At 39.3% G+C, this 22,445-nt stretch overlaps 1 protein-coding gene across 2 annotated transcripts in view; it reads left to right on the top strand.

Moving 5' to 3' along the window:
* Positions 1-3,914: 3,914 nt before the first annotated feature.
* The window catches only part of fes (FES proto-oncogene, tyrosine kinase), a 36,666-nt gene continuing 18,135 nt past the window's right edge, over positions 3,915-22,445 (top strand). For both annotated transcript variants that reach the window (XM_028437332.1, XM_028437325.1), the window contains exons 1-7: positions 3,915-4,247; positions 10,299-10,472; positions 14,596-14,692; positions 14,867-15,050; positions 16,812-16,949; positions 18,412-18,531; positions 18,622-18,738. In XM_028437332.1, the coding sequence (XP_028293133.1) occupies positions 4,023-4,247; positions 10,299-10,472; positions 14,596-14,692; positions 14,867-15,050; positions 16,812-16,949; positions 18,412-18,531; positions 18,622-18,738 (1,055 nt within the window). In that variant the 5' untranslated portion in view covers positions 3,915-4,022. The remainder of the gene's footprint in view (positions 4,248-10,298; positions 10,473-14,595; positions 14,693-14,866; positions 15,051-16,811; positions 16,950-18,411; positions 18,532-18,621; positions 18,739-22,445) is intronic.

The following is a 22,445-nucleotide window of genomic DNA, read 5'->3' on the forward strand; positions in this document are numbered from 1 at the left end:
AATAACAGCGATTCATATTTAGTTCTACCTGTGTTGTGGTAGGTTTTAGCATAGATTGCTTGTTGGTTTGAGGAGCAATGCCTTGGGTTTAAAAATAGCCAGCCATATATATATATATATATATATATATATAAATAAATAAAAGAGCTGATGACCTTAGCTGGAATAAATAAACCTCCATATTGAGGTAGGCTAAAAAGTATAGAGGTTGGATTCTTACTAATGTTGTTTTTGAGGATATTTTTTTATTTATTTATTTTTTACATTTCTACAATTGCAGATAAAGTGCCAGACCGTTGCTTTGCCTGGGTTCTTATAGTCTGGGTTGCCAGGCCTTGTCTAACAGGAGGACTATAGCTGCAGTGAGTGTACAGACTGCATGTAGTGGCCACTGAGTGATTGCAGTGTTAGCTGCTGTGCTACATTAAAGTGGGTGAGGTCATTGGATTGATTCAGGGGTGATAAACGCCCAGTCGTAGGAAATCTGCATATATGTTTTATTCTTTAATATTGTGTATCACTGGGAATCTTTATTAATCTGTGTTTTAGCTATTTGTCATAGTGAAAAATAAATGCCATTGAAATATTTGCTGTTTGTTCTCTCCCTCGTCTTTTATAGGCCACCAGCAGTGTTTCTTAATAAACTGTTATAGTGCACGTCTCCTGCTCTCCTTGCACCTATAAATGTGTATTTGTAGGACAGTACTGAGGCAGGGCTGGTAGCCTGTGTGTTCACTGAGACTGATCCTTAGGCTCACGTGCTGTTACACCATGGAGATAAAATGTGACGATACAATAATAGATGCTATATTTAAATGGAAAATATAAATAGAAAAACAATATAAAAAGAGAAAGTATAAAGAATATATAATAACTAGAACTGCAAGCAGTTATGAAAGGGGACCAAGCCTTCCCGTGCGACTCGGCCCCCAGGTTTTGCGAAGCCCATGGACCCCCCCATGAATGTGACCCCCTATGAATGTGAACAAATTATCAGAACAATTACAATAGGGTTCCACAGCATGTTCCACTGGGAACCGTGAGCTTGGACCCCTAATAATGCATTGGATTTTATAAATCATGGACACATGCTTTACAAAATTAACTTGGTGGTGGTAAGCTACTATTGTAGCCACAGCTTCCCTGGGGCAGACTGACAGAAGCGAGGCTGCCATAGTGCGCCATCGGCTCCTCCGACCATCACCAACACTCCCTCATACACTACATTCATACTAGGCAATGTGGGTGAAGTGCCTTGCCCAAGGACACAATGACAGATACCACTGGAGCGACTGTACCACACTATATATATTCTTAACCTATAAGAATATAGATATATACATATTTACAGAGAAGCTAGACAGTCTGTCAGTGGACATAAATGAACGTCTGAAGTGCGCTGTCTGGCATCATGGTGGTATGGTGCGATGGCTGAATCAGTTACCCACTAAAATGATTCTTTAACTTTGTGAATCTCTTTTTCAAGAGGAACTTGGGAACAACAAACATTTACAAAGTGTTGTTCATAGAGTGAAGCTTGTGGTGTGACGCCATGAGATGCCTGAACATGCATCTCTCTGGGACCATGTCTGTTTGGTCCAACCCTCAGTGCACTCGTCCCTCTCTCCCTCTCTCCCTCTCTTGTTGGCAACCAGTCTCAAACTCAAGCTTTTGTGGATCTGTTATTGTTATCTGTGCTCATCCTTTACTTTGGAGTTCTCTCTGGAGCATAATGTCCTTGTCTCTACCTCCCTCTGTGTGGTGCATCCTTTTATCCTTTATGTGTGAATGATGTCTTTGAATTGTGTCCAGACAGTACTCTCTCCAAGGCCATGGATTGTGAAGTGGAATCTTATACTTAAAAAAAATAAAAATCCTCTCTTCTCCTCATTCTTAACCATGTCACGCGTTTACTGCTAAAGTCTAAAGTGGCTGACAGGACGCACACTGCACAGTGTCTGCATAAAATATGACAGTGTTATTGGATTTGCTGTTGAACTCACAATGCACAGAAGAACAAACAACTGATTTTCATCACAAATAGAAGTTTATGTGAGTAAATTACATTTAACATCAGAATACAAGATATAATCACGTTATGATGTTTCTCTGATGTGAGTCCTGGCTGCAGTTGTCGTGGGTAGAGACACTTAAAGCTATAGGTGATACATCACATGGATGCACTTTAGATTGTCGCTCTGAAACTGAATAATAAAACCTTGTTACTAATTCCTGCCAGTAATATCAACTTTCAGCCTTTAAATACTATATTGCCATCAAAATATAACATATTAAATCAGTACCTATTAAAATAAAACCTACTATATTGTAAGGTTTTTCTCTACCTTCTTCCCAGACAGATTACAAGAGTTGTTATATTTCTCAGTGTAATTTGTCCAAAGTTGTACAAGTAAAGTTTTTAACAGGCCTGTGTGTTCCTCATAACCATGCTCTCACAGGTGGCATAGGAGGAGGAAGTGTGTAAAATCAGAAAGGGGAATATATACAGTTACAGGATGTCTTCTGGGCTGGAAATGGCCCTCGTACAAAGAATAAAACTGTTGCAAACGTGAGTGGCCAATTTATTCACATGACAGTTCAGCCCCTGCCCTGTGGCTTTAAGGGTCATTTTAAAACAGCGTTTATTTTTATTGGGTATCTTATAATTGCACGCAGTGTTGGTGATGGTACTAACTTTAGTCTTTGGTCTCTTTTTAGTTTTAGCATAGTCTTTAATGTTTTACCTCTATCAATATTAGGCTTTTCTTTGGCTCTTCCCATGACACTCAGAAAAACACAACATAATTCAAATTTGTTGGCACTGGTGAAAATCACCTGGCAATGGTGCCGTCAGGCAGTGGTTCCCAACCAGGGGTACTTGAATATGTTGCACGGGGTACTTAAATAATTTATGAATTTATTTCCAATATAAGTAATTCTATATCCTACCTCAGACTCTATACTGTATGTGCCCACCACATGGTTTTTCCACCCCTTGAGAAAATAATAAGAAAAAGTTGAGAAACACTGCTTTAGGCTTCAAAAAATAAAATATTACAAGTTCAAGATTCAAAATTATTTTATTGTTATACTGTATATCTCAATGTAAAAGTACACAAGGCTAAAATTATTGTGCTTTGGCTCATAGCCTTTACAGTAACAGTGAAATAAAAAAAACTCAATTTATTAAATAGAAGTAAAAGAGAATTTAAAAGTTTGTGTTAGAGCAGGGGTGTCAGACTCATTTCAGTTCAGGGGCCAAATACGGAGCAGGTTGATCTCAAGTGGACCATGGATTTTATGCAGGAAAACAAGTAATTTTAACATTTTTGTGCCCTAGTTTACGCTTCTACGGATACATAAAATACAAAATATGTAAGAAAGCAACAATTTCCAAGCAAGAAGTGACAGATCTTCACTTTAAATGTTCTCAATTTTGTGACCAATTTCTATTTAATTAAGGGAAACATTATGTCACACTTTGAGTTTTTTTTTCAATAGTTCAACATTAAAAATGACTGCAAGCGTGCAACATACTGCATGCACCAGGAAAACTGTGAGCCACTGCAAATAATGTTGAGTTTAATTCACACAATGATTCAAGTTTTCTCTGTCATTTTTATTTTCTCCTGTGGGCCAAATTGGGCCCCCGGGCCATGAGTTTGACATGAGTGTGCTCGAGGGAAGATTCTCCCCATCAGCTGCCTCTGTAATTCAGTTTATAGTTTTAACCCGTCAACATAAACAGACGACACCAGTTTCCAAATGTGTATTGAGTTTGTTAATGAAATGAAAGTACATTGTTCACATTTCATTTACATATAAGAGGAAGCGTTGCCTAATGTGCACTTTGGCTGATGAGGAAGTAAAACCCTTCTATGATTTAAAAAAAGGAAAGCCTTGGACTTCTACACCTGCTGCCTTTCACATGTTTGTTACTCTGTTTCAGCTTCTGGGAAATGTGTTATTTGATTTTATACAAACACTGAGTCTCAGGTGGAGGAAAGTGTCAATGTGCAGAGATGAGTTTTGGGGAGGACTTGAGGTGTCCACAGGCCCACGCTGCAGTCCTGCAGCTGCTGGACTCAGAGCTGCACCTAATGGAGATAATGAAGAAGTGGATGACCCAACGGGCCAAGAGTGAGCGGGACTTTTCACAGCAGCTGCACCAGATGATGGTGCTGGTGGAGAAGCTGGAGCGTCCACAGCCCAGCACTGGACAGGATTACATCAGTCAGCTCAACAAGGTGAGACCACGAAATCAATTGTTTAATATCAATGACGTCAGAGTTTTAAAACTGTATTGTTCACATATGAATTCATATATGACGTGCAAATTATTTACCAAAGAAGTTTATCTGTCCATTTTTCAGTGTACACATTTGATTACTTAAAACTGCAGAAAGACAAAATAGTACAAAAAATTGGTAGTAATTACACCTCTCAGCAGATATTCATAGGTTGTTGTGTAAGTGTAAAATCTATGTAAATAATTAAAAATCATATTGATTGAATCATTATTGCTGCTACATTTTTAAACTTGGTTCCCTTTATTCGAGGTCAGTGTTGCTCAAATGGAGGACGAGGGGTACATGATGGATAATTAACAAATGAAAGCATTAAAAATATGGGTTTTTATGTTTATTTTTGTTTAAAAATGCTAATCATAATAATGATGGTGAAAATGTTCTTGATTAGAAAATTAACTCATTCACTGCCAGCCATTTTCCTAGCAGCCAACCCCATATTGCCAGGTGTTTTAGGTGATTTTCACTGATCTTTCAAGACCCACAGAATATTTTGTACTATGACAATCTGAAATCTGAAACCAGACTAGACTCTACTTTCATGATTTTTTTTTTTTTTTGTTAATAGCTTGTTTTGTTCTTCTGTAATCAGCAGTTGAATAGAGGCAAGTTTCACACAAATCGCCAGTTTGTGAAAAAAAAGCTGAGAAAACGGCTTTTTCTGAAAAAAAACTTGTCAGTGTTGGTGTCCTTCTATAAAACTACAAAAACAACACTGAGACTGGGCTTTTGATGGCAAAATTATTATTATTTTGCTATCTAGGTCAGAATTGAATGGGTTTCTTACTGTATTTTGGCCTTCCTCCAAGTCTCTCCCCCATCATTCTCCTCACAAGCCACTTCCTCCTTCTCACAGACATGCCAAGTCTCACCACTCGCCCTGTTTTTTTGATCGTTTTCTTTCACTATTGCATCACTCAATAGTCCACTTAATTCTACACATGCTGTGGTCGAGTGTGCGTTGCTGTGAGCTGCTGGGAACTTCAGCATCAACTCTCGTAGCGCAATTTTCTGTCTTGTAAACTATTTTCCTCTTCCTCTGAGCTCTGCCCATCAAGGGTGATCTCTCATCCAAAAGTGCGCTGCTGTCCCAGACGTCTTGGACGTTCTGGCTCACATTGGCCCGCATCCTTCACTGTGGCTCACCTTTGTCCATGTGTTGGGAGAATCACCAACAAGGACGGGCATGAAGCCTGCTCGAACTGCCTGGTTGTTGAACATGCCCAAATGGCGGTGAAATCCCTGGGCTGTTGTTGGCACTCTGCTGTGTTCAACACCCATTGCCACCACAGGAGACTGGCACATCTTTTGGGCAGGCCCAAACAGGGCCCCTGCTGTGGTGGACTGGAAAAAGGTGACTCCTCTGGATGCTGCTACTGCTCAGGGCTCTCAGCTGAACCTAGCGGATGTCTTCTCCCTTGAAGAGGATGTCTTCGTGATAGACTGTGGAGAGTTTGAGGAAGACTCCTCTGACCCACGGCTCTTTGATGTGGATGATGAGGACAAGCTCTTCATCACCCCGGCTCGGGGCGGACTGTCAGCGGCCTTCGCTGCCTCTCAGGAGGACGTGGGGGGCTCCATGTCCTTTTTCCATCCTCCAAGCCTGGACACGGTGGACGTTTGTAATCGTGCTGCTATGCGGTTGACCATTCCTTAGCCCGCCGTTGTGACTGAAACCACCATGTCCCACTATGAGGGGAAAAAGCGCCCCATTTCCAGGAGCGCGCCGAGCCAAACCCTCCCCGTCTTCCCTGAGCTGCTCATCGGTAGTAGCGCATCCCTGGGGTAGCCCCCCTTTCACCAGGAAGATCCCAGTGCCTCCAACCTCGACTGAGAGGCCATGTAAGCCTGCGGACTACTCAGGATGGTCATGAATGTCCTCACCGCCTACCAGGCAGAACTTTGTGTGGATTTTGCTCTGTCCCAGGACCCAGCGATAATGGAGGAGATATCCACGGTCTCCGATGTGTGTCTGTACCCAGGCCTGCTCACTGCAGTCAATGGGTAAAGAGATGGGCAACATGGTGGTCCAGGATCGTGCTCGCTGCCTCAACCTTGCAAAGCTGATGGGCTGAAAGATGCAATATCCTGATGCTCCCATTGTTCCCGAGGGAATTTTTCCATGCAGAGGCGCTGTAAAACCAGGAAAAAGGACGATGAGACTCTGCGCCTCTGTCTCCTCAGGAAGCCCCTGCTCATGTCTCCTCCTGCATGGCGGAGGATGGCCCCGCAGCCTGCTCCCCAGGTTCCTCAGATTAAAGAATCGAGGCCCTCCGCTTCGCCTCCACAGCCTCAGTGAGGCCCGCCTGCCTGGCCCGGAAACCCGGCGCAGCACACCTGCCTTACACAGGCACGGGGGAAGAAAAAGATGACGTGACCGCTTTCTTCTCTCCCCCCAATGTTGAAGCTGTCTGTTCGTTGTTTGCCAGCTTTGACTTTACCACTTTCACACGTGCTACCACGGGCGTCGCACACCCCATTTTCCCCTCTATCAAGGCTCAGCCCTCTGATGATTGGGAGAGATGGATATGTTCTGCACGACGTTCGATTGTTGCCCCTCACTGCATGTTCACAAGCATGCACTTGCACACTTGTTCAAACAACAGTGGTGGGTTCGTCACTCACGCCCCTAGGCCAAAGGCCTGGGGCACATTTTGTGAAAGCAAAATCTGCCACAATTAGCAGAGTGGTGACGAGACCCATCATGCCCACCAGGATGGAGGTCTTGGCCCCCTCCTGGTCGGGAGTGGTGGTTCTCTCGTCGTCACTTTGTTCCCTGGAAAGTGCTCCCGCCTCCGTCCTGAGTGTTACAGACGATATCAAAGGGATACAGGCTGCAGTTTGCATCTGTTCCCCCATGGTTCACCGGCATGTTACACACACAGGCTTGTGGAGATTCGTCTTGTGTTATAAGAGATCGCCTCTATGTTGCTCAAGGGGGCTATCTCGGTGGTCCCTCCCGCTCGGTCCTGGGAGGGGTTCTATTCCAGGTATTTTCTGGTCCCCAAAAGGAGGGAGGACCGAGATCTGTCCTATTCTGCATTTGCTGACCCTGAATAGGGGCCTCAGGAAATACACTTTCAGGATGCACAGGCATTCCTCCCTTCTGTCTTCCTGGGCCTATCCCTGCGCTCTGTACCTTTCATCGCGTGCCTTTTGGCGGAGCGAGTGAGGTCGTTCAGGGAGTGTTTTACGATGATCTGACAGAACAGGTCTGTTTGGTTCAGATTCAAGTGACTTTATCTGAAAGCGGACATTGCCCTGAAGTTTGTCCATTTTATTCCTCAGGGACTGGGCGTTTCACAGAATTACTGAGGGCAGAGGGAACCTGGTGAGCTGATGCTTCCTTAGGCGCAGCCTGACACCGCCTCTTTTCCCTCGCTTTCTCTTCTTCCTCATTTTGACGTCTGAGTTACCATGGGAACCATGGTTAAAGTCCTTCAGAATGAACTTAGGCAGATGTGATTTGACATGAGATAAACTTTTACAGTTGAGTTGTAACAGTCGATCTCTGTGCCCAGCTTTTCCCAGGTGATGAGAGAATCCTTCTGAGGCCCAACCCGGCTTTTGCGCCGAAGGTGGTATGCTCATGTTCAACCTGCTGGCCTTTTCTGCCTCACGGATTGAGCAGTGGCCTCATTTATTGTGCCCTGTTCATGCGAGTCGCACTTATTTGAGCATGACAAGGTGCCTCAGGAGGAGCAATCAGGTGTTCATCTCCTGGGCCAATCCCTGTAAGGGGATGCCTGTTACTAAGCAACGCCTGTCCCACTGGGTGGTGGAGGCTATTGCTTTGGCTTACTCGAGTCAGGGTCTGCAACCGCCTGCGGGTCTGCGTGCACACTTGACTCGGGATCTTGCCACATCCTGGGCTTTGTTCAGGGGAGTGTCTGTTCAGGAAATCTGTGCGGTGGTGAGCTGGTCCTCGCACCTCACGTTTGTCCGCTTTTACATGCTGGACGTGTCCGGCCCGTGCATGGCACGGGGCGGCTTTATTGTCCGGATGTATTCAGACTTTTGCCCTGAAGGCTGGTGTCGCTCGATAAGCATGTCTACACTATGGCAGTCTCCATATCCCATAGTGAGGCATCTCACAAAATATTATGAATAAAACTTTAGGCTACACTGCACCCTGGATCTATGAGTAAAATGAGGTTTGCTTATTTTAAAGGTGTGCACCTGTCCATGTCCTCCTTTTATTGGAGGTAGGAGGGTCTCCCAGCGGACTGGCGCGCTTCACTGGCCAGTCAGGATTGTCATATTGAAATACAGTGCTTCTGACGAATGTAGACAGAGGTCACATCCCATAGTGCAGAGGTCTTCAACAGGGGGTCCGCGACCCCTAGGGGGTCCGCGGAGGTACTGCAGGGGGGTCGCGAAAGTTTTGGTCACTCACCTACCTGAAAAACAAATACAGGTCAAGACTGCAGCCTGAGGCTGATATGACTCTCTGCCTGACAACCTCCATAAGTCCAAGGTTAGACAAGTTGTGTGCTACTCATCAGGGTCAGACATCTCACTAATGTATGCCATCCATAGCTGGTTTGAGGATTCACTGCCCATACTACATGTATGTTTAAAATTAAAACATGAATCTGTCAATTATGTTAATAGTTCAGTATTGTATGCAAGATAACAGGTATGTTTATGCATGCCAGTGGCACTAACAAGCATCAATAATTTTCGTTTCCACATTTATGTTGAACAAAAATGTCCATTTGAACAGCTTTTATGCAAAATGTTGTTACATGCAATTTGACAGACATTGTTGATCTTGGCAGGTATCAGTTTATTATGTTATGTTATGTGTATGAATGGCAGTGGCATGGCCACCCTACTCACTGTACCTTGCACATGTTTAAACTAAAAACAAGAATATATAAACCTGTGTGTTATTTGAATATCTTAGTATTGAATGCACAATAGTACATTTATACATGGCACTATAGGACCAGTTTAATATAAAACACAATTTTATACAATATCTATAAGTAGGGGGTCCCCGCTCCATCTCTCCATCAGTTTGGGGGTCCTTGGCCTGGAAAACGTTGAAGACCCCTGCCATAGTGAGACATCACACTCATATTTCTCATAGAACCGGGGTTATGAGAGTAACCTAAAGTTAATCATAGAGTGCTTTTCATACATACGATATGAATGACAGTGCTTTACATCATTAAAACCTTACATAATGATCCGTGTTGGTCCCACACAAGGCGGGAGATGACTGGAAATTATAAAAACTATAGAAATAAATCCATTCAGTAGACACTAAATACAGTTTAATTCCACTTTTTTACAATGGGAGTCTTTAAAGAATAACTAAAACCCTGCTTTCTCCCCCCTGCCACTAGGAGGAAAATTAAAAAAAAAATGTTGTGATTATAGGCGGGCCCCAGTCAAGACACGCCCACTCTATACTATAAAATTTCCTATGAACAATCTATGCTATGTTAACTAGCAACTCATTACTTAATATACTTTTATTCACTCTTCTCTCAATCCAACATACTCACTACAGATTGTAGAGCCCACAGGTCCTAGTTTTTATAAAAGAGGCGGGGCTAACAGTGCTTGTTTGTGATGCAAGATGGTCCCAAAATGTCATATGATCTTGTTCTCAGCCAATAGCAAAAATCAATTGTAATAGCTGGGGGTCAACCCATAGAGGGCTGTCACTCATATTTGACACTAAATATGCTGAACTGAAATACTTTGACTAAAATGTTGAGAGTTTTGAACCAGGATCAATCAACAACACTACTTCATACCTAAATACTTTTGTATTCAGCAGAAAAAAATGGTTTTGGGGTTTAGTTACTCTTTAAAAGGTATAATATCACTGATTCATTACAGCATTATGTTCTTCAAAAAAAGTTTGAGAACCACTGTTCTAAGTAACTGAAACATTTTTCCAGCTTTGTTGTGCATGCTTTGCTTTGCTTTACTATAACATGCCCTTTGTTGACCTTTGCCTGTGGCTGCTGCCAGTCATGGGGGGTGCTGGTCTCACAGACGGAGTGTCTGAGTGTGGTGATGAAAAGGCGTTCAGAGGAGCTGCTGAACGGCCCCATCAGCAAGATGACCCTGCTCATCAGAGACAAACAGCAGCTACGCAAGAGCTACGCAGAGCAGTGGAGCCTGCTGAGGCAGGAGCTCAGCAAGGTGTGTGTGAGATGGACACACACACACACACACACACACACACACACACACACACACACACACACACACACGCACACACACACACACACACACACACACAAAATACATTTTCAGAGACTAAACATTGAATGTTGTTTTTTGAGCCCTTGTTTTTGTCCCAAAAGAAGCAGAAGCTGCTGGCGTCTCCAAAATGAGACGGCACAGGTTGATTTATGTCTCCACTGCACAACTAATAAAAGTACACACACACACACACACACACACACACACACACACACACACACACACACACACACACACAGACACACTCCACCTCTGACTCACCTGCTTTGAGAACTATCAGTGTGTATATATATATATATATATATAGTTGACACCAGGGAATTATAATTGTATTTGATAATTAATTACAGTTTTGGCTCAATTATAATCGTAATTTTAATTTAAAAAATCTGTCGCCATTGCAATTGTAAATGGATTGTAATTTAGTTCAGATAATTGACTTTGTAATTGTAATTATCATGGAAATTAACTAAAAACTGTCAATTACAATTTAATTAAACGCAAAACAGCTCTATGGCTTAAACGTATGTACCTACAATTAAAATATTTTTCTTATTAAGTTTTCCCACGACCTGTCAATTAATTTTCACACTCATACAGGTGGTAAAGGTTAGAAGAGTTAGGGACAATTTTACAGAGTAACAATAATATGAATGTAATTGTTTATAATTATTGCTATATTCCAACTATTGTCCCTAGTTGGGTTTTTACATAAGCTATTATAATCAATGCACTAAATATAAATGTAGGGATGCTAAAACATCATGCAAACCGCATACAATCACAACAATGCTATAGGAATAAAAGTAATTCAAATTGTAATTGAACTTTAGTAATTGAGAATGTAATGCAATTTATTTTCAGGGGAAAAATAATAATTATAATCTATTTGTAATTGGAAAAAATGCTGGTTATCGTGATCATAATTGATTTGTAATTGAACATGGGTCATTAAAAATGTAATTGAACAATGTAATTAATCCCAACCCTGGTTGACACCCTTTCAATGTCTGTTATTCAAAACTAATGTTGTATACATTAGTGCAGGGGTTCTCAACTCGTCTCACCCTGGGACCCACATTTTGCCTCGGTCATCAAATCGCGACCCACTTTTTTTCTTTATATATAAAAAAAAAATTCAACCAACCAAATTCAGATTTTTTTCAAAGATAGCTGTTGAAAACACGCCTATATAATCTTTTTTTAAACATAAATGTGTGCAACATGCTTTTCACGGCATGCCTATCAAAAGAAAAGTTTCTTTCAAAATAAAAGACAGACATTAAGTTTTTTTTTTTTTTTTTTTTTGGCCAGCTCTCCGCGACCCACCCAGTACAGATCTGTGACCCACTTTTGTGCATCGACCCACCAGTTGAGAATTGCCGCATTAATGACCAACAATGTTAACAGAGTCAATGATCATTTGGATTCTTGCTGAGTTCTAATGAACAGACGTTTAGTTTTTGAATAACTACAAGAACAGCAGCATATGATGAATCTGTGTGCAGAACAACCCAGTCCTGAGTTAGACGACAGTCGCTGCTTGTTTTTCCCAGACCTTATTCCTATTCAGATTGAAAGGAAGTGTGACTTCTCGCACGTATAATGAAGTGATGATTTCTGTGGAGAGGCTTTTATGAATATGACATGAGATCGTTGCTTGTGATGTAGATGAGTGGTGCAGAGAGAACCACAGACAGCTGCAGATGTAATGACATTCAATCGAAGAAGTGTGTGTGAATGCATTTTAATGCTGCTTCAATATGGCGGCCCCTATGAAGGTAGATATGGTGCAAATTAGAAGAGCGCTTGTAGAACGTGATGTGAGAACTTGAAGGGGGGAAAAAAAGAAGTGAACTTGTATGCAAAAATGTTTACTTAAATCCACACGTGAAATGAATTTCATGTCACAAATGATGGAAAATAAATGTGAACCTGTAGAGATAAAATTTAAACCCAAAGAAAATCTAACAAACACACACCACAGACACCAGCATCACTACTAATATATGAAAATGAAATACTGTCTCTTTTCTAATATTTCATACCATGCACTTTTATACTGATGAGCTTTTTATTCCGTACCTTATGTTGTTTTTATGATAACTGTGTCTGTCTGGCTTGAATATTTGAAGTGTACTTGAATGTTGTTGGGACGGGCATGTGTAATTCCATTGTACTTTGTGCACTGACAATCAAATGATTCTATTCTATTCTATCACACATGCATGATCTGAATGTGAAGTCAAAGCAAAAAATATTCACAAATGTGCAGAGTGATATTTACACAAATAAAATGACCGCTGCAAACGTGTAGTAATCCAACGTACAGGTACAAATCCGTTTTGCTGCAGATGTCTGGCAAAATGTGTTACAAAACAAAAATTTGTGAGTATTTTTCCTGTGACTTCACATTCAGATCATGCATGTGTGAGTATTTTATTTGGGTTTAAATTGTAACTCTATAGGCTTCACATTTTTTCAATTCATTTTGCAAGTTTGTGAATTTTTTTTTTTTTATTGCTCGTTTCCACCTTGATGTATCAGTCTCCGTTTGAACGTCTACTTTCTTTTGACATCTTTTATTGAGCTTCCAGAAAATCCGAATCCGTTGAGCGTTGATATTCACTCCATCGCTTTGTATATCACAAAACGTAGATATTTTGGCACGAGTGCAACAACAGCAGTAGGCCTAATGTGCCTGAAGCAGTCGGTGGATAGAAGTTTAAATCATCAAAGATTACAAAGCGTTAAGGTTCACCTTAGATTTCAAACAGGAATGGTCCTCCCAGACAGGTTGGATACAAAATAATGTCCTTGGAAACTCTGGGGATGCTTTGAATATGAATTAAACATGAGGCTCGATGAGGGTTGGCACAGAATTGTTTTTTTTTTTATCTCCTAAAAAAAATCCTGCTGAGCAGCCCTTTGGTCTCTGATTAGCACAGTGCAGACTTTTATCTCCCACTGCTCTCTGCTATCACATCGATCCTAAAAAAGAGTTGTAAAGCAGCTACGGCTAATGAAACCCTCTCTGAGCAAAGCAGACTTCAAAAGATCACTTCAGTTTTACCTTTGTTTGGTAGATCTTGTTTTTGAAAGGGAAATTTCTCCGTCTTGGGCTGTTTGTCTAAAGGGTAATTTAGTTTAAGTGGTTCTCTCACTGCAGACCCAATTCTAAAAAAATACAACGAACAGACTTTACTCAACAAACAAATCAACAGGTATATAAAATATGATAGACAAGGAAAGTTTATTCATAATGCTTCATTTGACTTTTCCTCAGAAGTGGCTCAGCACTAACCATTGGTTGCTTTCCAATACAGACTCTCTGTTGGTAAAGGTTGATGGGAGATAAACAGCTTGTGGTGGTTTGGAAGGAAAGGCAGATGTATTTGTATAGTACATTTCATACACAAGGCAATTCAATGTGCTTTACATGATTTAAATGTGCAACAGAAAACATTCAACAGCCTAAAAATCAATAAGAGCATTAAAATCAGCAGCAAAAAAAATAAAAATAAATAAATAAATCAGCAGTCAAAACGTTAAATCAACAATAACATGATTAAAAATCTCCCTCTCAATCATACGCAGTAGAGAGAAAAAGTGGCTTTTTGTACACAACGTTAGCCTCTAGTAACACTCGTGATGGTCAACTATGTAATTGCAAATCATTTCTGGCGTTTAGTGATTGCAGTTTGGTGTCTATGTTAATTTATTATCATTTTCTATTTTGCCTTCAGACCAGATGAGCTTCATTGATGCTGGTCTGTTTGTTTTGTGTGACCGCCTAATGCTACTGTCACTCACATTTAACACCAAACACAAGTGAAGGAATTCAACACAATGCCGACAGTATTTCTAGTGCTGTTAATAAATGACTTTAATAGATATTAAACAAGGATTATTGGCATATGATTCTCTTACTTATGTTAATGATAAAATGTAGTTTTTACACATGATGAAATCACTGATTATGAGATGAAATCTTTTATTTTCAGCCTTATTATTTACTCTGTTTATTGATACATTCTATATGTTCACTTATTTGTCTTAGGTTACTCAAACTGACCTGGACAGACAGAAGTGTAGCTACAGACAGGCAGTGAGAGACGCTGCCCAGGCAAAGAGGAAGTACCAGCAGAGCAGTAAAGGTGGGAATATGGGGAAATAGTTTTGTTACAATAATGGCCCCATATGGGAATTCCTGGTATCACTTCTCTCTACAGAAACACTATCACATTTGGGAGGTTTTTTTTTTTCATCTCTTTTCGAATATTTTCTCGTACTTCCCCTCATTATGCAACGCCCGTGTCCTGTGTGCACAGAGAAGGATCGAGAAAGAGCCAAAGAGCGCTACGTGAAGGCTGCTGTCAGACTCCATGAGCTCCACAATGAGTATGTGCTGAGTGTGAGAGCAGCTCAGGCCTACCATCAGCAGCACTACGCCCACATTCAGCCTGCACTGCTCAGTGCACTACAAAGCCTGCAGCAGGAGATGGTGCTCATACTGTAAGGTTTCACACTATCATCACTATAGTAACCACATTAGCACAAATATTAACTATAGCTATCTCTCACTAATGATGTCTGATCACTAATGATCACAAACACTTTCTAATGACTGCATGTTTCATTATCGCCACACAAAATAATTAGAATTGACTTAACAGTGGTATCAGATAATGAAATACATTAGTCCACAGTTTAATTATTATTACCTTTAATCCTTTAAAGGTCTAAAGGTAATAATAATAAACTAAAGTGTCTGAACAACTGTGAAAAGTTTTTTTTATGTCCATTTGTGGAGTGAAGTTATGGAACAGAATGAGTGTGGAACTACTGTCAAACAATGTTCAAACATAATTAGGTTTGAAAACAGGTATAAATGATTTTCACAAGGTACAGGAATGAATCTGTTCACGAGTTGTTTTTTTCCCTGTTTGGATGATTAGCTATGGACTATTTGTGAATAAGCCTTAAACACTCTCAGAAATCTTGTTCAGTTCTCGCGCATGAGGTCAAAGGTCAAGAGGGATAAACTGGCCATAGCTGACGGCGTAAACAGCGAGTCTGACAGAGATTTAGATGATTTTTCCCCCCGTTGGAGCATTGATTCTTTGAAAAAAACATGGCGGAAACGTGGTTTTGGTCTCCAAGGTAGAAGTGCTGACTAAGCTGCTAAAGCTAATGCTGCACACAAGCTAAAAATTCAGGTTTTTATCAGCCTGTCCGTCTGTGCACAAATTTACCTTTTCAAAGTGAGAACTCATACTGTCCTTTCATACTCAGAAATCTCACTTGTCCCATCAATAATAATACATTTTATTTATAAGCACTTTTGGAAAATACAGGAGTAGGAAGCAGAGGAGGTGGCGTCGATGCTGCTTCTCTCATCGGTTTTACAAAAGTGCTCAGATAAGTGCATTAGATAGAGTCCAAATTTCGCCCACTGGAGACCCAGGTAGTCTGTGTTTTGGAGGGTACTGCCCTTGCTTTCATACTGCTGCTGAGCTGCTCTCATCGGTTTTTAAAGTGCTGGGGTTGACCGAAAGTGGCATCAGCAGAAAACCCTGGTCCATCCTTTAGTCCGAATATAAACGGACTAAAACCAAAATAATACATGTAATCCAAATATGTGTAATAATAATAATATAAACACTATTAAAACACTAAAGATCTCTGGAATAAAATAAAAAAACGCCGTTAGGTTGGAAATATATATATATACATATAGAATGAACAAGCTTGTTGACATTTATATCCCTCTTGACCTTTGACCCCCCAAGTCAAGTCACGCATGCACAGTTCCAGAGTGTGAAAAGACTTGTTTTAATGATATGTGGATAATTGATCGTGTTATTAGTTAAAAAAAAAAGCTAAATCCATAGTGATTAAAGGGGTTTGATTAGATAAGTGTACACTTCTTTCTACTCCTGTGTTTGTGGATAATATCAATGGTCTATTTCTGCTGTAGTAATTAATCATTTTTAATTTTTGTTTCCTAAACTGTTGTTTTTTTTTTTTATCATTTTACGTGTTCCATAATAAGACATCAATCAATCAATTTTCATTATTTAGCACAATGTTTTTAATCTTAATTAGGTGTGCTGCTATTCCTTGTTTAGATTTTTTTTTTTTTTTTTTTTTTTTTTTTTTAATGAGCCAAATATCCCTCCTCTAATGAATGCACAAACTAATTTTCAGAGGATAAGCAACTGAAGATTTTCTTCTTAACTAACGGTTCCTCTCTGACCACTTCTGAACTTCCAGGAAGGAGATCTTACAGGAGTATTTTGACATCTCCTCTCTCCTCCACCACGAAGTGCAGCAGATCCACCAGGAGATGGAGTCTGCCCCCAAAGCCATCGATCCTCACATGGAATATGAAGGCTTCATTCATCTAAACATGTAACAATTATATTGATATACGTCATTATATGGAATGCTGTTCAATTTGATATAACTGATATTTGGTAAGCTCTACTAGTGCTCAAATCTGGAGTACATAGACTCAATTTTGCGTTACTGGTGCACAAGTACACATCAGTATCAATGTGGTAATGGTTGGCCTCACTAGTATTATTATGCCTTGCCACAAATGTGAAAGGAGGACATAGGTTTGAGCCCGTTCGTCCATCCGTGCGTCCGTCCAACCGAGTAAAGGGGGACAGCTTTTCTCAGAAACGTTTAAGATAGGAAAACCACATTTGGTGAGTGGCTTCAGGGTATCAATTCCTTGATGGAGTTCAAAAATGAGAAGTGCGCAATTATTTCTTCCGGAGTTATTGCCCTTATGCCTTTTTTTTTTTTTTACTCTGAGGTATCTTCAAAAGAGACAGCTTGTCTTACAAAATGTTTAAGATAGTAATTTTATATTCTGATGTGATAATATTTTCTATTGTATACATCTGAGTTTGATTTAGGACATTTGGGAAAAGGTTGTGAGTTGTAATGAGAACCAATCTGGCGGGGGATGTATATGACTGTTTTTTTGTTAGTAGTTAGTATTTTCTAGTCGCACTAGTTGATCTAATGCAAATAAAGTAGGAAGGATTCTAACCAAATCCAGCTTCTCGTGGTGGGGGATGATTTGATACCAAGTAAATACAGGGCCAATATCGCAGATAAACAATCCCAATCCGATACTGTGTGATATCTGAGATCGATGTATTCATCAAACCACTGAGCTTTAGGTGTTGTTTAGTGATCGTCTTCTTAAAAAACACAGTTCATAGGTGACTACAAAATACATTTCTATCATGATAAACTAATAGAACAGTGACAAAACTCATTTCCCCAAAAAAGGATGAAGAAAGTGCAAAAGAAAAACTAAATAAAGAGCAAATTAAAACACATTTCTTTAGGTAGAATTGAAATATAAAATATAATCTACTAATATTTTCACTGCCCTTGGGTGATTGGCTAAATGAAATATTAATATAAGAAGTCTTTAACTTGCAGATTTCGTGGAGTTAAATTGTTCTGTTCATAATCTTTTTCTAGTTGCATGCGGGAGAGAAATTAAACGAGAGTGTCAATCTTTTTACACTGGTATCATCATCCAATACCAATACCAATGTTGGTATCAATATTAACAATATTTTGGATTGATGTTCCTACCACTACCAGCCCCTGATTGGTTGTAATATTTTTGAAAGTCAATGGCAAGCCTGAATTTGCTTTTCCCCACCCCCTTATTAGCATATAAGGTTACCTTAGTGACTAGTGAAGTGTACTCATGCGCTAATAAACCAAAATAATACATGTAATCCAAATTTGAGCACTAGTCCAGCTTATGGTTGATATCACTGATATCACATTTATGCTCCAACAGCTTTGAGTTGATACGGCTGTGTTTTTGTACTGCCAGGTCTGTGGGAGACATTCCTGTATGTGCAGATTTTGACACGAGTCTTTATGAGGAAGGTGATCCACTGAATCCCAAAGAAATCCAACTGAACGACCTCACTCTTGAAACAATCCAGCACAAGTGAATCCACAGAAGCAAATCTCACACACACTGAAACACTCCAATGAGCTTCACAATTATTCCAACCATGTCTTTGTTTACTGTTTCCAGGTTGACTGCAGTGGAAGAGCAGCTCCTGGATCTGGCTCGGACTCTGGGCTCTCAGCAGATGTTGGTTGAGCAGATGGAGATGGAGTTGGAGGAAGAAGGTGTCACTAAAGGCCACAGGTAAGAGAAACCAACAGCAGGAGCCATAATATTCAGTATAGCAATGACTCTGTTACATAAATTAGCTTCAAATAGAAAACCCTGAGCTTTGGTTGAGCTGTTGAATTTATTTACCAGGGGAAAACCAGTTGGCTTTCCTTATTATAACATTAACAGAGGTGAAAGAAATGGATTACAAACTCTCAAGTTATTGTAACTGAGTTGCTTTTATGGGTACTTGTACTTTTTTGATTATGTTTCTAAATCAGTCATTATACATGTACTTAAAGCTGATATCCAGAGGATGAAAAGAGAGAAAATCCATTCCTAAACAGTTCCACTTCCTCCCCCTGCCTCTGCCAACCTACCAGAAGCCCCGCCCCTACTTTTGTGCATGCGCATCGCAGAACTTAACGACGTTTAACACACCAACACACGTGTCGTATGTTTTTCACTAAAAAAACCATTTATGGTAGTTTGATTAAACCATGTTTATTACCTGTCCATGAGAAATGTCGTGAAATTGACGTCCGTTCAGAATCCTTTTAAAAGCAGCGAGTCCCTCCATCTTTGAAAAGCAGCTCTGAGATAAATTTCTGTTGGGGTCACGAAGACGTTTATCTGCAAGCTTTGTTTTTCAGTAGAAGCTTTGGAGTTTGGGAGCGCTCCTCCGTGACGCTATGCTGCTCAGTCATACCTGTTTGCTGTTGTGACACGCGGCCTTGTTTTTCGTGCACAGTTTACGCACGCACATTCACTTTGATTGACTGAGTCCGCTACAGGAAGTCGAAGCCTATTGGCTGGGCGATCACGGCGCAATTTGCATAGGGGTCTATAGGATGAAGGCGGCACTCATATACATTGACGTATATGAATGGACACATCAGTAGATCATAGTAAAAGACTAGTTAGGTATTTTTTGCATTTCAAAAGAATGATACATAAACATAGATATCTCAGAAACTCTGGATATCAGCTTTAAGCATGTTTTAAAAGAAGTAAAGTAATTAGTTACATTTCTACACCCAACCTTTACTGAGTAAATTATTATTTTTAGTCATTATTTTTTTTATTGACGTTTCATGGTCTCACTCAGCAGTTTATGAACATAATCCATATGTTCTTAGTCTTTTTGTCATTTCTGATCAATGCCTAGTCACTTTCTATGGTTCACGTTATGGTTCCTTCCTATTATGTTGTCACACACGGCACATTTCAGAGTTTATAAATGTAGCTATAATTAGAGCCTGATCATTTTTTAGTTTTCAATTTAATTTGTTTTAAAAAGAATTGTAAATTTTACAAACCTTTTATTTTATACGTATGCCTTTGTCGAAAAATGTTTTAGTTCCAATTGTGCAAGATTTGGTCTCTTTCTTTTTTAAATTTATACATGAGATGTTTACTGTACGCAAGGAAACCATGGCAACATTTAATAACAAAATAAAACATGGGGGTGGAAAGTAACTAGTAATGTTTACTATGAGTACTATTTAATTTAGCTAATTTTTACTTGTACTTGAGTATTTTATGCATGACTTACTTGTACTTGAATCATATTTAAATCAAGTAACAATATTTTGACTTGGATAAGATATATTAGTACTCTTTACGCCTTTTGCACATAAACAATGACTGTAGATTTAGAGAAGAAAGCATAAATCAATGAGAAGTACATGACATGACTGAAGAACAAACAGGATCAATCTGTATGAAACCCATTACAAACCCTATACATTCTAACTTGTTAAAATACAACACTGATTTATTTTCAAAACGACATATTTAGAAGACTTCTCAAAGATTCCTTGGACCTTCTGACACAGTCAGACTTTTTTTATTCTTTATTGCACAATCTACCCTCCCTAATCCCTGTCTAATCCCAGCACTAACCCCCTACAGACGGCTCCTTCCCTTTTTGTGTCATTTTAAACGTCTATCATGAGGTTCCAACTTATTCTACTGAGCATTTGTGTATCAGAAACCCATTTTTATATATTCATGAGCACGGCCGGCTGTTACTTTTATTTTTGTCACTTTTACACAAACATTTCAACCGTTATCTGCATCTCACACTAACAGTTTCAATACGTCATGTTTGCAAAGATAAGAAAACCCATTCAATCTTTTTCATCTTAATCCTGAATGCTGCGTTGCTGTTTATTCAATGTGCTTAATCTTTATCTTAAATATGTTACTAGTAAACAATATTTCAGTATATGCTGTTTATTCTTGGACTTTTTCTCCTTTATGATAAAAAGTTGGTTGACAGGAAGTAAAGATGCAGACACACAGTCATTATGGTCTAAAAATGTGTCTGTGGTGTATGTGAATTAATAAACATGTTTCATGAAGAACAAGAGAACTTAGAGAACGCAATTCTCAGCCAAACACTAAATATCCCCTTATCCTGATCAATCACTTTAAAGACATATAAGAAATGAATTACACCTTTATTAATGATGCAGTAGGTTTGAATATATGGGAACCCCCAATTTTGTTTAGAAAAATTTAGATAAAATGCTCAATTCGGATCTGGTCAGGATGATATTCAGTGGCGTAATTGAGGAACTAATCCAACATAACTGAGTAAAATTTCATAAAGATCGATCAATTACGAATAGGGATGCAACGATTAATCGCAAGGCAGTTAAAAATCGATTCATGGGTATCACGGTTGATATCGATTTTCTGAAAATTGAATCGCAGTACTTTTTTTAACCAGCAGAGGGCGCTATCCACAAGTGTAGGCGGCGGGCGGAGTCTGCTAATACTTTCTTTCTGGCTGCCTTCTACTCTTAAATATGTTAATAAATGATTCATTACTCCTTAAGCACCGAAAGAATATCTGTAACATTACTTGAATATCTGTAAAAGTCACGTTTTTCTATTAGCTCTGTCTGCTAGCATAGCTTCTCTTCTTCACTGCAATATATCTGCATGCCAACCGACCACTGGGTTACCAGCGGCCTCTGCTGGTCCAAACAAATATGACGTAAATCAGTGTAATCGCGGTTTTTTTTTTTAAAGTCCAAATGTTAAGGCACAAAATACATTTTCAGTTGCACTTTTAAAAAGAAAAATAACGATTATGTAGTTTTGCATTATTATTATAGAACCAGAATTTAAATTAATAGGCTTCATTTTCATTTGTATTATTCCTTTATTTATTTCATTCAAGATTTATTTTTAGTTAAATTGCATTGTTTTGAATAGTTTATCAAGGAATTCTTTTGACAATGAAAATTAAAAGGAAAATAGTACAGTATTTTCTAGTTTTTTTTCCCAAAAAAAAAAATTTGTCTACAGTCCCATTTTGTAAAATAAATCGTGAGAGAATCGTATCGTGAACCCAGTATCGTGAATCGAATCGTATCGGGAGTTGAGTGAATCGTTACATCCCTAATTACGAACCAAGATATGCTTTTTTAATTTTTCAAACTGATCCAGAATCAGTTTATTGATCCACATCCCCTCAAAAATGTAATGGAATATTCCATAGCGTAAAGTCTATCTTTGTTTAAAAAGAAAAAAAAAAAAAAAGTGCAAAATCTGGTAGGTGCTTTTAAAGTTCTTTTAAAGCTAAAAGACAAACATATAAATAAATAGACGCCAGTTGCAGAACATATTGAGGAATTTATCATTGATCAAAAACAAATCTTTCAGAGTTTTATCACAGATAAAATCTTACATATCTCCTTAGATACAGTATGCTATGGAAGGAATCA

The sequence above is a fragment of the Gouania willdenowi genome, chromosome 3, assembly GCF_900634775.1.
Source record: "Gouania willdenowi chromosome 3, fGouWil2.1, whole genome shotgun sequence".
Lineage (NCBI taxonomy): Eukaryota > Metazoa > Chordata > Actinopteri > Blenniiformes > Gobiesocidae > Gouania > Gouania willdenowi.